At 41.0% G+C, this 14,869-nt stretch overlaps 1 protein-coding gene and 1 long non-coding RNA gene across 2 annotated transcripts; one reads left to right on the forward strand and one right to left on the reverse strand.

The window, feature by feature from the left end:
- Positions 1-5,303: 5,303 nt before the first annotated feature.
- LOC104437091 lies at positions 5,304-7,277 on the forward strand. The gene is made up of 3 exons (XR_724281.3): positions 5,304-5,892; positions 6,091-6,220; positions 7,019-7,277. It is a non-coding gene; the product is annotated as an uncharacterized LOC104437091 (long non-coding RNA).
- Positions 7,278-11,796: 4,519 nt separating this feature from the next.
- LOC120287333 (protein DMP2-like) lies at positions 11,797-12,237 on the reverse strand. Its single transcript, XM_039300102.1, has one exon. The coding sequence runs from the start codon at positions 12,235-12,237 to the stop codon at positions 11,797-11,799; it is 441 nt and encodes a 146-aa protein (XP_039156036.1).
- Between the last annotated feature and the right edge of the window lie 2,632 nt (positions 12,238-14,869).

Raw genomic sequence — 14,869 nt, forward strand, 5'->3', positions numbered from 1 at the left:
AATTTTTTAAATAACAATATGACTATATTCAAAATTTAAAGATAATAATATAATAGCGGTGCGCTTTGTTACTATCAATTAATAATTCGTCTATAAGTACTCAAGAAGCAAAATCCAATTTGTATATCAATGTGACAGGTTACACGCGGGCACAGCATTAATATCAGCGGTACTATTTTGAAATAAATTCTGCTTCACCATTGTAGAGATTTTGCTCTTTTTTTTCTGTATAAGCGCTACTTTTTATTTTAATAATAAATCCAAAATGTATAATTTATAGAAAAGATATATATTATAATTGGAAAATGACAGTAAAGTTGATTTTAAATTGTGATATAAATCTACTTACATGTACAATTAATATTGTTATGCTTTTGAGTAATGGAAAATTAAGATTTTAAATGCGCAGAAAAACCTCAAGTCGTCACCCCTACTAAATGGCCCGCAAATTCAGGGAATGGAAAGACACAATTGACAAAGACAAAAAATTACCTTGCATGTCACGGCCTTGTAATTCTCTTTTGAGTAATGGAAAATTAATATTTTATATGTGCAGAAAAGGCTCAAGTTGTCACCCCTACTAAACGGCCCGCAAATTAAGGGAATGGAAAGACACAATTGATAATGAAAAAAAAGTTACCTTGCATGTCACGGCCTTCTAATTTTCTTTTGAGTAATGGAAAGTTAAGATTTTATATGTGTGGAAAAGGCTCAAGTCGTCACCCTACTAAGCGGCCCGCAAATTCAGGGAGTGTAAAGACACAATTGACAAAGAAAAAAAGTTACCTTGCACGTCACAGCCTTCTAATTTTCTTCTGAGTAATGGAAAGTTAAGATATGCGCAGAAAAGGATCAAGTCGTCATCCCTACTAAACGGCCCGTAAATTCAAGGAATGGAAAGACACAATTGACAAAGAAAAAAAGTTAGCTTGCATGTCACGGCCTTCTAATTTTCTTTTAAATAATGGAAAGTTAAGATTTGATATGCACGGAAAAGGCTCAAGTTGTCACCCCTACTAAACGGCCTGTAAATTAAGGGAATGAAAAGACACAATTGACAATGAAAAAGAGTTGCCTTGCATGTCATGGCCTTCTAATTTCTTTTGAGTAATGGAAAGTTAAGATTTTATATGCGCGGAAAAGGCTCAAGTCGTCATCCCTATTAAACGGCCCGTAAATTCAGGGAATGGAAAGACACAATTGACAAAGAAAAAAAGTTAGCTTGCATGTCACGGCCTACTAAACGGCCTACTAAATGGCCGTGGTGTTTCCAGCTTTCATTGACTAACTTGATCATCAATAGTTACGTTGCATGTCACGACCTTCTAATTTTTTTAACTTGAGAGTACCATGAAAAAATCTGTCATGACTATTCTTGAATGGATGAATTCAGCATGCTTTAGTATGAGAGACCATGTTTCCTGCTATTATATATTCGCGAATTGTTTCAAAACAACATTGCAAGAAAACTGAAAGAGACTTGAGCTGAGTGCGCTTTGCTATAAATCCTCATGGACCTTCACTATAGAGATAGAGTTTAATCCAGGTCATTCTCATACTTAATTACCATCATTCTTTTATTGGGGAGTGTCCTATCTTAGTGGGAACAAGACCGATCGGCTCGCTTTGCTGGAATTTAAGGCTCGAATAATTGATCATGGTAGGGTTTTGAGCTCATGGAATGATTCTAGCCACTTCTGCGAGTGGTATGGCATCACACGCGGTCGTAGACACCAAAGAGTCACCATACTAGACCTCCACTTCAAGAACCTAGCCGGGGTCATACTGCCCCATATTGGTAACCTAAGCTTTTTGAGGAAAGTCTATCTACATAACAACAATTAACACTCCGAAATTCCCCAGCAATTTGGCAGCCTATCTTGGTTGCACGAGTTATTCCTTAATAACAACTTGTTCAGTGGACAAATCCCTTCGAATCTTTCCTATTGCTCTTATTTGCTCGTTCTTAAATTAGGTGTCAATAGGATCAAAGCAAATTTGCCTATAGAACTCAAGTCCTTGCCCATGCTCCATAGACTTTCACCCCAAGCCAACAGCTTGACAGGAAACATTCCACTGTTGTTTGGAAACTTATCCTCTCTTCAGCTCTTTGGAATACAGGAAAATTATCTCAGCAATACCATCCTAGAGACTCTCAGCTGGCTGAGAAATCTGTGCATCCTTGATTTCAGTTCAATAAATTTGTCGATACAATTCCTATCCCAATTTTTAATATATCCACTATGTTATTCCTTCTTGTAGATGGAAATCAATTAGAGGGGGCTTACCTAGTGACTTAGGCTTCACTCTTCCAAATCTCAAGGAAATCGGTTTGAGTGAAAACCACCTCACCGAACCCATTTCTAAGTCAATAGTCAACAACTCTAATCTTGAAGAATTCATGATCCTGTCGAACAACTATACTAGGAAAGTTCCTTCTTTCTCAAAGATGAGATGACTCCATTGGTTTGAAATTGGCATTAACAACTTAGAAGTGGGGAATCTGTTGATTTGGATTTCCTCTACTCCTTAACCAATTCCACAAACCTGGAAGTATTAGGTATGGGGAAAAATGCTTTCGGAGGACCAATACTCGACTATATTAGTAACCTCTCTATCACCCTTATGCATTTTGTGTTAGCTAGGAACCGTATTTTTGGAACCTTACCTTCTGGAATTGGAAATCTCATCAATTTGGAAACCCTGGCCATAGGGGGCAACAACATCTCAGGAAACATTCCTTCTAAGATTGGAAGCTTGGACAAATTGGGGCTAATAGATCTTGATCAAAATAAATTTTCGAGGAAATACCAGAATCTATTGGGAATTTAAGGATGTTAACCATATTGAGCATGCATAGCAATAATCTTTGGGGCTCGATACCATCGTCTCTAGGAAACTGCTAGAACATACTTATCTTAGACCTTTCAAGCAATGACCTCAGCGGTAACAGTCCCCTAGAAATTATGGGCCCCTCATCTTTGTCAATTCATCTTGACTTGTCTCAAAATAGTTTGACTGGCTCCCTTCCCATAGAGGTTGGAAAATTGAAACATCTAGGCAAATTAGTTTTTAATGGGAACAAATTATCTCGATAGATTCCAAGCAATATTGATAGTTGTATAAGCATGGAAGGCCTTTATGCAGAGGACAATTTCTTTGAAGGGCCCCTGCTGTTGTCTATGAGTTCCATGAAAGGCCTTCATGTTTTGAATGTTTCCAACAACCAATTGTCTGACCATATCCCAGAAATTCTAGAGTTATTGAATATGACAAATTTGAGCCTATCTTACAACGATTTTGAGGTGCATTGCCTACGAGAGGAGTTTCAAAAGTGTCATTTAAGTTCAGTTGTTGGAAACAAGAAGCTTTATGGGGGTCTGCCAGATTTTCAACTACCAAAATCCTACTACGAAGAGTCCAGTCGTAGAAGAGTAAGTAGAACAGCAAAAATCCCGATATCCACTGTCTTTGCTCTTGTAGGAGTAGCCTGCGTACTCTCTTTGTTATACTTCTTTTGGTTTAGACACAATAAGAATGCATGAGCGCCAAGCTCTTTTGAAAATGGGCTTTTGCATGTTTCTTATCACAATATATTGAAAGTAAGGAGTAGATTCTCTTGCACCAATTTGCTCAACATGGGCAGTTTTGGGTCCGTGTAAAGAAGGCTTCTTGATCAGACTCAGTTGATCGTGGCCATCAAGATTCTTGACCTTACACATCACGAAGCTTCCAAGAGCTTCATAGCCGAGTGTGGGGCCTTGAGAAGAATCTGACACCGTAATCTCGTGAAGGTACTCACCACATGTTCTGGGTTTGATTTTAATGGAAATGATTTCAAGTCATTGGTCTATGAATTCATGTCAATGGGAGCTTGGATGAATGGTTGCACCCAACTACATTGCAGTGTGCAACAAGAAGCAAGTTGAGTCTACTTGGGAAAGTGAATCTTGTCATTGATGTTGCTTGTGCAGTAAATTATCTCCATCATCACTGTGAATCACCAATGGCTCATTGTGATCTAAAGTCAAATAGTGTCTTTCTTGATGAAGAAATGATTGGATATGTATGTAATTTCAGGCTTACTAGGTTCCTCCTAGAAGCAACGCATAAGTTATTGGTCGATCAATCAAGCTCTATCAAAGCAAAAGGATCTTTTAGCTACGTAGCTCCAAGTAATGACACCAAAGTTTGGCCTTTCAATTTATTTCCTCATATCGAACATGTAATTGGAGACCAATCCTTAAACAAAAAGGCAAATATATGAAACATCAATGGACTATATTTCAATCTCAATTTTTTACTATACATGACTATGCTTTGTTGGCTATTGTAGAGTATGGCTTGGGAAGTGTTGTATCCATAGAAGGAGATGTGTATAGCTTTGGAGTCCTCATTTTAGAGATGTTCACAGGCAAGAGGCCGATTGATGACATGTTTGAAAATGGGCTGAACCTTCATCGCTTTGCAAAGGCAACTCTAGCAAACCAAGTGGAAAAGGTAATTGATCCTATTCTACTGTAGGAAAACCAAGAGTCGGAGAAAAGACAAACCGTCGCTTTGGATGGCAAGAAGAAAAGCTTGTTTAGTACTTTAGAGTATTTGGTTTGATCATTGAAATAGGAGTGGCTTGCTCTTTTGAGTCTTCAAGGGAACGAACTAAACTCCAAGGAATCCGGGAGAAACTTTTTGAGTTCATTGTCAATGCCAAGTTGATGTAAAATCCGAGCTTCATATGAAGTCATGTGGTCTCTAGAGTCATTACTTTGTCCAGAATAGGATGTACTTTGCCATTCACAAAGAATTTGAATAAGGCAATAGTAAAACCACAAGTGATGAAGACTAGTGGCATAGCAATCCAATGAAGATCAAAATAGTTTACATTGTCTTAAGCAAAAGATTAATGTCCTTCAACCGTGTGAAAAACAAATATAGTTTGTTTTGCTTTAGCCCACAAACACTATTGTCATGAGTTTGAAGGTGAAGGATGTCATAAGTTTGCCGTAGGGTGTTATCTTCAACATGTTTTGTATTTGTTGACATGTTTTGTACATGCATATGCATTTTGTTTGTGAGAATAAAGTGAAAGTTTTTAATAGTTTGAAATCTGATGGGTGAGACCATCAACTTCTTCCTTTTCTCTAGTAGTAGATAGGGCTGAGCACGGTTCCCGGGTAAACCGAGAACCGGAACCGAACCGGAGGAGGGTCCGGTTCGGTTCCCGGTTCCAAGGGGGACCGGTTCCGGTTCCGGTTCCTTTTTTCTGGGAACCGGGAGTTCCGGTTCCAAGCGGAATTGGAACCGGAACCGGAACCGGAACCGGTCGTGGAACCGGTTTTGGAACCGGTTAGGGTTCCAAAAGGAACCCCACTCCCCCGAGACTCCCGACCCCCTCACTTTCCATTTTTCAGAGTCTCGCCGGACGCCGCTCTGAGTCTCGCCGCCGGACGCCGCTCGCCCTCAAGGCCACCACCGCTAGACGCCAATCATCGACGTCGCTCGCGCGAACCCTCGCCGCTCGACGCCCGTCGCTGCCGTGCTCTACCTCGATGCCCGTCGCCAACTACCCGATGCAGGCAGATCTAAGCCGAGCTCATCTCCGCTCGCGACCCACCGCCTTTGCTCGCGCCAGAAGCCCCGACGAGCAGAAGCCCCGACGACGCCGATTCTGCTGTCTCCACTCGCGACCCACCGCCTCTGGTCACTAGGTCTCCGATTCTGACCCACAACGCCGCTGCTGCTGTCTCCGCCTCTGCTCCGACGACCCGACGCCAGCAGTCGCGACGCCTGATGCCGTTGCCCCGAAGACCAGCGACCGACGTCCCTGCTCGCTGCTCAGTGCCGGACGCCGCTCGCCCGGTAAAATTGGATTTCTGGACCTTCTCTCCAAGGGTACGATTCGAGGTAATACCATCAAATGCTGTGAATTTCATTTGTACGATCTCGGGGTAATACCAGCGTAGGGAGTGAGTGATTGATTCGGTGATTCTTGGATTTGCTCTGTTTTAACTCCTTATTAGAAGCGATGCGTAAAGTTTTCTTTTTATTATTCGTTTTTGATTGAGTTGTGCTTCTTTTTTTGGGTTTCAGCTTGGCTTTGAATTCGGAGACGAATGAGCACGTGGCCATAAAGAAGATTGCTAATGCTTTCTATAACAAGATCGATGCGAAGAGGACCCTCCATGAGATCAAGCTCCTCCGGCACATGGACCATGAAAACGTCAGTGAATCCCTTGCGTTACAGTTTTTCTATTACGTGATTGAGAATGGCTTTCTGGGTTGTTTGAAGTGTGTTGTTTTTTTTATGGTTGGCTTATGGGTGTTGGTAGTGCCATCGATATTATGCAATGGTGCATTTACGTTGCTCTCCATCTTGGTTCTAAGTCTAACGAATGTGCAGTACAGGTGAATTAGCATTTCCTGCTGTGGACAACAAATTAAGAGTTAGTGCAGCAAATAGTAGAGCTTTGAATCTTCTATTTCACTAGAAGGGATATCGATTGCTTAAGATAATCTAGTCTCCATGTTGTTCTGTGTTACCATTTCTCTGCATCAATTGTTAATGAGACAGAGAACATACAGAAACACCAGTCAGAGTATTGTCATCACTCATCAAGATATAGAAAGTCTTATTGTCACTTTGCTACTTACAGAGTTGAACGTCCCTTCTTTGAACTTTTCAGAAGTTTAATTTCTATTATACTGATATAGAAGGGCACTGATACTCATCATTCTTAGAGATGGAATAGATGGTTATATCCTGACTGGATGCAATTTGTAATGGTATGAAAGTGGTTCTTGTTGGTATAAAGAACAAGTTTTGAACTATGATTGATGGGAATCCACATGCATGCGGTCCTTAATGAAGCTACATTTATTTATGGCGTGGCTATGCCAGATACAAAATAAGCTCTTTAATCAATGCAGAACTGGTATTGCATGGCAATTTTAATAGAACTTGCTTTTCGGTTATTATGATTCTTGTATGCTTATGTGAGGTCATATTATGTTAATGCAGGTTGTGGCAATTAGAGATATTATTCCACCGCCACAGAGAGAGGTTTTCAATGATGTTTATATTGCATATGAGCTTATGGACACTGATCTGCATCAAATTAGTCGTTCCAACCGAGTATTGTCTGAGGAGCATTGTCAGGTTTCATTTTGCCATTTATTGTACGATATTGGCGCTTCCTTCTAGATGGGATATTGCTTTCTTGTTAGTTGCTGGTTCTTAATTATGCTAGTCGGAGTTGCCATCCGCTGCTTTCTTGTCATTTGCTGGGTCTTAATTAGGTTATTGGGAATTGACCGTAGAGTATGCGCGTACGTTATAGTTCAAATCTAAAAATTAAAAAAAAAAAGAAGAAGAAAAAAAAAAAGAACCCGTTGGAACCTGGGACCGACCTTGGAACCTGTGACAGGGTAGGTTCCAGGTTCTCGGTTCTGACGGGTAGGTTCCAGGTTCCAAAAAATGAGGAACCTGTACCCGAGGGTAGGTTCCAGGTTCCATACGGAACCGAACCGGAACCTGGAACCGCTCACCCCTAGTAGTAGAGTCAACTAGAGAAGATACATAAGTAAATCTGACCTATAGTATCATTCATGAGAAACATTCTGAAACAAACAATAATTTTTTTTTTTTAACTACAACAAACAATAAAGCTAAACAAGATAAAAAGGCTAGGTATAGTAAATGCTAGCATTTTTCACTGAGAATGAAGAAGCAATCAAATTGCAATAAAGAAGTTTACATGCACTGTACTCCACTAAACCATAACACTACTTCATTGAACCAAACTATCATTGACAAACTAAAAAACATCCACAAAACTATTTCACTAAACCCATAAGTGAAAAAAAAAAAAAAAAGAACCACAACACCACTTCACATACTGCACCATATCATAATACTACTTCACTAAGCCAAACACATCATCAAAAAATAAAATAAAATCCACAACACTATTTTGCTAAACCCATAAGTGACAACAACAAAAAAAGAGCCACAACATCATTTCACGTACTCCACCAAACCACAACACTACCCCATTGAACTAACCCATCATCGACAAGCCAAAAAACATTCACAAGACTATTTCACTAAACCCATCAATATTTCCTTTGCTTTCTCTCAATATTTTTCTTCTTTCTTGATGGGCCTACTACTATTTTTTAACAATGTTCCACGTCTCTCTCAAACAGGGACAATCGTGGCATTAAATCTATCTCGCTAGCCTCTAGTTGACATTTGTCAAGGGTGGTCAAGCGACTCCAACAAGCTTTGTTGAGGTCAGTCAATGTCGGCAAGCTTCATCAAAATGAGATCTCTCTTGCCTTGGGCCAAAGGTCGTGCAACAAGATGGTCGAGGAGGTGGTAAGGGCAATAGCGGCGGACAAGCCTAAGTTATGATGGTGGGGCTCTATGTTAAAATCCACTTTAGAGTAAATTGTATCAACCAATAATCACATTTAGTGAAAGATCTTGGAGTTAAAGCCCTTTGTCCAGATGCAAAATCATTCTCCACAAAACTCTTCCAAACGTGCTCGTATACATACCACTTTGTATTCCTTGCTTTTGAAATTTCCATTTTGTATTTTAGGTTTGTTACGAAACTTTTGATTTGGATTATCGTGAAGACAACCAACTTTTAAAATTTTTAATAACCACATGCTGCCAGCCGGTGAAGAATTGATCGGCTGGTGAGCTAGGAGTGATACTAAATCAGTTTTTTTTTTTTTTTTGGTAAGATACTAAATGAGTTTACTTCAAAAATTTCCAAGAAAACCCTCCCATTCTAAGAGCCTGCTTGAAATTCTCAAGAGATTGTCCATTGCCTCCAATGAAGTATTAGCTTTTAATTGAAGCATAATACGAACTTGCCTGTTCAACTAAGAAAACTAATAAAATGCACTATCAAACCTCAGATTTTGAGTTCCCGTCAATCGAAACCAAACTATACACTCTCAGCTAAATCGTCTCGTCAACAATTCATAATCTCTAATTTTTATCCTTTTCCTTTATGTTCACTCACCACATGACTTGAACTCTGATCTTGTGAAAAATGAGTGATCCCTTTTCCCTACTAAGTCGACTTGGTGGGTAATTTATATTCTTTTAATGGTCTCTAGAGATTTCAAAGATAAAAAGTTCACCAAGGTTATTATTAAAAAAAATATTGAAAACTTGTTGCCAAGGTGTAATTGAGTTAAAGTACAATTAAATTTTGAACCTTGTCAATTTAGTGCAATTGAGTGCATGATTTTGTTCAATTTGAGCGATAGAAAATAAGAAAAAAAAGCAGACAATCCAAAGCAAAAGACCGTCACACAAAGCGAGTGATCAGTGTCTAGGGTTGTAACGACCCGGGCTCTACTGTATAATACTGTTTGCTTTGGACACTGAGTCCTCACGGCTTTAAAACGCGTTATGCAGGGGCAGAGGCGCGGCCCACTGGCCCGCCCTCTACCAAGCCATAATATTGTCCGCTTTGGAGGCATGCATGCATCAATCTCCTCCCTCACGGCTTTGTTTTCAGCGCAGCGGAAGTGTATGTAAAACGCGTTATACTGATTAAAGGGACCCAATCCTTTATAAACTAGCCCAGACTCCCCCCCAAGCGATGTGGGACGGGAGACATGTCCTTGGCTTCACCCGCGTACTGCTAAGGTGATCTCAGTCCATCCCTCCGTACTGCTCCGGGTCTGGGTCGTCACATTCTCTCCCCCTTAAGGCACAGCGTCCTCGCTGTGGTCCCCACACTCGGTCGGGAGTCGGCTCTGATACCATTTGTAATGACTCGAGTCCCACTGTATAATATTGTCCGCTTTGGACACCGAGTCCTCACGGCTTTAAAAAGCATTATACAGATTAAAGGGACCCAAGTCTTTATAAACTACCCTAGGACTCCCCCCCTAAGTAATGTGGGACGGGAGACATGCCCTTAGCCTCACCCGCGTACTGCCAAGGCGATCTCAGTCCATCCCTCCGTACTACCCCGGGTTTGGGTCGTCACAAGGGTAGTCTTGTACTTGAGTATGTCCTTAGATTGCTTCATTTGAATTATGCAACGTAAAATTTGAGGGTATTCCACTTGGGTGGAGAAGAAAAATATTCACCCAAGAAGAGGGGGCCATCAGGGGAAAGGTAGACTCCCTATCTTCTCTTTAGAGAGGGCTACTACTAGGTAGGCAGGTATAATAGCCTTCCGCGCTTGAGGTGAAATAGTAAAACTTGAAAGGGTTCTTGTTGGGTCGACAACCCTAATCTCTCTCTCCAATAGTTTTGTTTTGTTTTTTAAAAAAAATATTTTTCAGCCCTTTTTTCTCTTTTAAAAAATGTTTCATTTTTTTTTTTTTTTTGCAATACGTGCCCCATATCCTCGAAAAAAAATTAAAATGACATATCAGCATTTTTTGAAGTTCAAATAGGACGAAACTAACCCTATGACTGGGGCTTGCACAAGCGATATGGTATTACCAATGACATTCTTGGCATATGTTGGGCTTTTATATAATTATTACCCATGTCCTTCAAACCTGTGAGTTTAGTCTCAAGAGTACTCCTGGCCTTTTTTTAAAGAAAATTAAATGAAGCTAACGAAAATACATAATTACACCAATTTGACAGGTTTTATTACCTTGATCAAACTTGTTGAACGTTTTAAAACTTTTGGCACACGTCCCATTTATCAATAAGTATGTGATAAACCCTGTGTTCTTATTTATATTGATTTTTTTCATTTGTTAAGCAGCTTTCCTTATCATAAGTCAAATTTGGAAAAAAAAAATTATATAATTACCAATTTATCCGGTCAACTTTTTAGCGAAAAAAAAATGATCCGACAATCAGCATTATTGCATGAGAATCAGATGGCCCAAGATCTCAACAACATAGATTTCACCGAATCATTCATCTATTTCATCGGAACGAAACACTTTCCTTCATCTAATTGGTAATCAATCTAGTGTGAAACCTACATAGACAAATGCAAGGTAAAGCGAGAACGTTCCACCACTTTGAAGTTGCCAATCATCGACTTCCATCAACGATTTCTTCTCCATCTTAGGGAAGTTACCATGAAGGTTAGACTTAATCATAGATCAGACGGCTCATAAGCTCGTTAGGGCTGACACGAGTTTGTGCAAGCGCGCATCTAGTCATGTAGCTCGAGCCTGACCTAATGAGGGCGAGCACGTGCAACTATTGTTTATGTTGGGTTCGATTCGGCTTGGATCGGAGAGGGTGCTTTGAAGAGTAGCTTCGAACCTCCGAATATGGGTTTTCCCTCAATCAAAAGAGAACGATATCCTGTCAACTAAATCGTGCCAGCTCCGACTGGCCGGGGACGACGGGCCAGATTAGCGTAGGAGCTCCCGTAGCTGCAGCTCCTCCGGTGGGGGTAAGCCACCAGGGAGGTGGCTCCCGTCCGCCTGGCCAAGCAGTCCTGAGGCAGCAAGATCTCCGTCGCCATGGCCTCGATTCCAACCTAACCAACGAAATCGACTGCACAAAACAATAATCGCTAGAGAGAGATTGCTAGAATGGAGCTGAAGGACCTTGGGAAATGGTGGATTTATAAAGAGAGAAAGCTTCCCTTTCTAAATCACACACATATGGAAGCTTCCCCTTGTAAATCATTCCAACTCCTTGGAAGCACTTCGATCATCGGACTCGTCACTAGAAAAAGGATACCCGATCCCATGCCTCTTGCTAGGGAATGCCACGAAAACGGCGCTAGAGATTGTGCCGATCGCTGCAAGCACAGCCTTGAGCAACACCTTATGGTCCTTATTTTACGACGAGGAGTACAGGCACTCCACTGTGTTTGGGTCCAGCAGGCCTGTCACTGCGAAGACCACCATCGAGAGCAACGCGTGCCTGAAGTCGCTGGCCCGGAGCTTGTACTTGGACAAGTTGATCAATTCAGAAGCCGGCGAAGGCCACAGCCCTTTAGCCATGGCGATGCCGTAGGGCACCAGGCTGTCAGAGCCGGTGTAGCTGTCGGTGAAGACCAAGATTGCGTACAAGAAGGTGTATGCGCCGATGAGGAGGCGGCTGAGGAACTCCTTGGGGGTGTCGCAGTGGCCATTGTTGGTTAGCAAGGGATTGAGGAACTGGAACGTCCCCGTCAGGTGGAGCTTGATGAGGATCCCTAGAGAAGCAAACGCGCCGTCCCTAAAGCCCTTGAACTCGGACGCATCGCTCTTGGGTTTCGGAGAGCTTGTGAAAAGCATGATCTTGCAGAACGTGCGACGATGGAGCGAACAGGGACTGAAAGATTCAAGCGTTTGTGGTGCGATACGAAGCTTCCTTGGTGTTGGGGGGTTTACTTAATAGCAACTGGAAGAGGGAGGGAAAAGGGCCGGTTGCTTCTACGTAACACAAAAGAGGGGAGCTTCGGAGAAGGGTTTGGCTTTCATTTCCAATCCGAGAGCCTTCAAGCTCGGACTGATATGCTCGTACGCGAGCTTGGCCTTTTCATTTCGTGTTTACACCCTTCTGAAGAGAGGGAAAAGATGCAGCTTGAGGCTTGCGCTTTGTGAAGCTGGGGGAGTACGTTGCTTCCTTGGGACAGTACTCGTGAAGTTCGTTTGGATTCTTGTACAAGTGTATCGTAGTTTGTCTCGTTGAATTACCTAAACAAGAACCCCATTACTCATTGAAGAGGAGCTTTATCGTGATATATGTGATCTTGAGGAATGGCCGATGGCGTCGTTAATTATACGGCGACTCCTTTTTGAAGAGCTTATATTTCGTCCGACCGCTTGAGGAGAACTTCAATCTTCAAAACCCTAATGATTAGTTCAGCGTTTAAGGAAGAAGAACCTTATACGTATGCGGATGAGGAAGATGACGCGAGTTTGATTTCCTACACCACCAAATGCAAACCATTCTATGTTTGGATCATTCACCGGGAGATTGACTAACGGTCAATTGCATGCAAATTACAATTCTATGTTGGGAACTTGTGATCTTGTAGAATACGGGTAATCCATTCACAATTAGGTTAACCACTTTGGCAGTAAATTCATATTCTTTCTATGGTCTCTGAGTATTTCAAAGATGAAAGTTATTGAAAAATAACAATCGCTAATTACTAGAAAAGCACCGAAATGAATAAAATTTAATCTCACATTAACTCTTTTGAAAATTCGAATCCAAATTCAAATTGTGTAAAATCTTTATATGGTTACTGTTCGATTTCAATCTATTGCTTTTAAAGACAATCCCCAAAAAAACCAATACATATGTAAAAATGTGAATAATCCCATTTATATTATTTTAGGACACGCCGGGCTCCAACAACATTCTTGATAATTTGGTCTATCTCATTATAGCTCAGGAAACTTCCCCGCTTTTGGCTGCATTTCGCGAAGCGTTTTCGATGAGTTTTCTGAAGGTCCTCGAGCCAAAGGTTTGATATTTGGTAATACAATTCGAAGGACCTTTAATGCAAAAGTTGAGCTATGACAGCTTGACATTACTTTTTTTTTTGGTAACCAAGGATCCGTCTCGAGCCCCTTATGGGGTCACAAAGCCCTAGTAGCGCCTAGTGGTGCATTCGGACCAACGTCAATACTTCGGGGGAGACTAGCACAGGACCCCAAACCATGGCCCCCCACTTACAATGCATTAGCAAACGCGGGTTCCGAACTTTCGACCTTAGCAATGAAGGAGAGACTCACAACTTGACAATAGTTTTGGCTTCCAACATTCCAAAAATGCTATCTCAAAGATTTAATGAATTTTTTCTTTTCAATTTTGCCCATACTAATATTTCCATGTGCCTGTTTTTATCCTGCTGTTTTTCTACATTGTTCCACGTCTCTCTCCAACAGAGTCGATTGTGGCGCTAAATCTAGCTCGCCAGACTCTAGAGACAATTCCGACAAGCTTCGTTGAGGTCGGTCGACATTGGCAAGCTTCCTCGAAGTGAGATCTGTCTCTCCTTGGGTGATAAGAGGTCAAGGAGGTGGCAGGGGCGACAGCGGCCAACGAGCCTAGGTTATGATGGTTGGGCTTTGTGTTAAAATCCACCTTAAAATAAAGCATATTAACCAACAATCACATTGAGCGAAAGATCTTGGAGTCAAAGCCTTTTATCTAGATGCACAATCATTCTCCACAAAACTCTCCCAAACGTGCCCATATACATACCACTTTGTACTCCTTACTTTTGAAATTTCCATTTTGTATTTTAGTTTTTGTCGCGAAACTTCTGATTTGGACTATAAAATTGCCGCTCTTTGAAAAAGCTCTCGCCAATTTCCTAACCTTCTCCTGAGTTTTTCTCGTTGAACAAAGGTTTTTCATTACTTTAGGATTGATTAAAGTGCAGGGTTGTAAAATTTGAGGATGTAAAATGGTAAAATCGATGTAGGGTCGTGCATCAAGTTAAGGTAAAGAGGATGATGGAGATCAAGTTAAATTTTGTTTCTGAAATACGCAAATCATTTTACGAAAGATTAAACTACTGTTAGCTGGTTTTTCGTAAAGATAACCACTTTTTTAATTATTTATAAACATGTGTTCGCCGGCCAATGAAAAATTGATCGGCCGGTAAGCTAGGGGTGATACTAAATCCGTCAACACAGAAATTTTTTTCAAGAAAACACTCCTGTTTCAAGAGGCTATTTGAAATTTTCAAAAAATTATCAATTGCCTCCAACGCTCCGAGGAAGGATTAGCTTTTAGCTCATGCATAACGTGAACTTGCCTGTTCAATTAAGAAAACCGATAAAATGTACCAACCTCAAATTTTGAGTTTTCATCAATCAAAACAGAACTATATACTCTCAACTAAATTGTCTCATCAACAATTTACAATTGGCTATTTTATCTTAATCTATTATGTTTGGTCACGAT

The sequence above is a fragment of the Eucalyptus grandis genome, chromosome 8, assembly GCF_016545825.1.
Source record: "Eucalyptus grandis isolate ANBG69807.140 chromosome 8, ASM1654582v1, whole genome shotgun sequence".
NCBI lineage: Eukaryota > Viridiplantae > Streptophyta > Magnoliopsida > Myrtales > Myrtaceae > Eucalyptus > Eucalyptus grandis.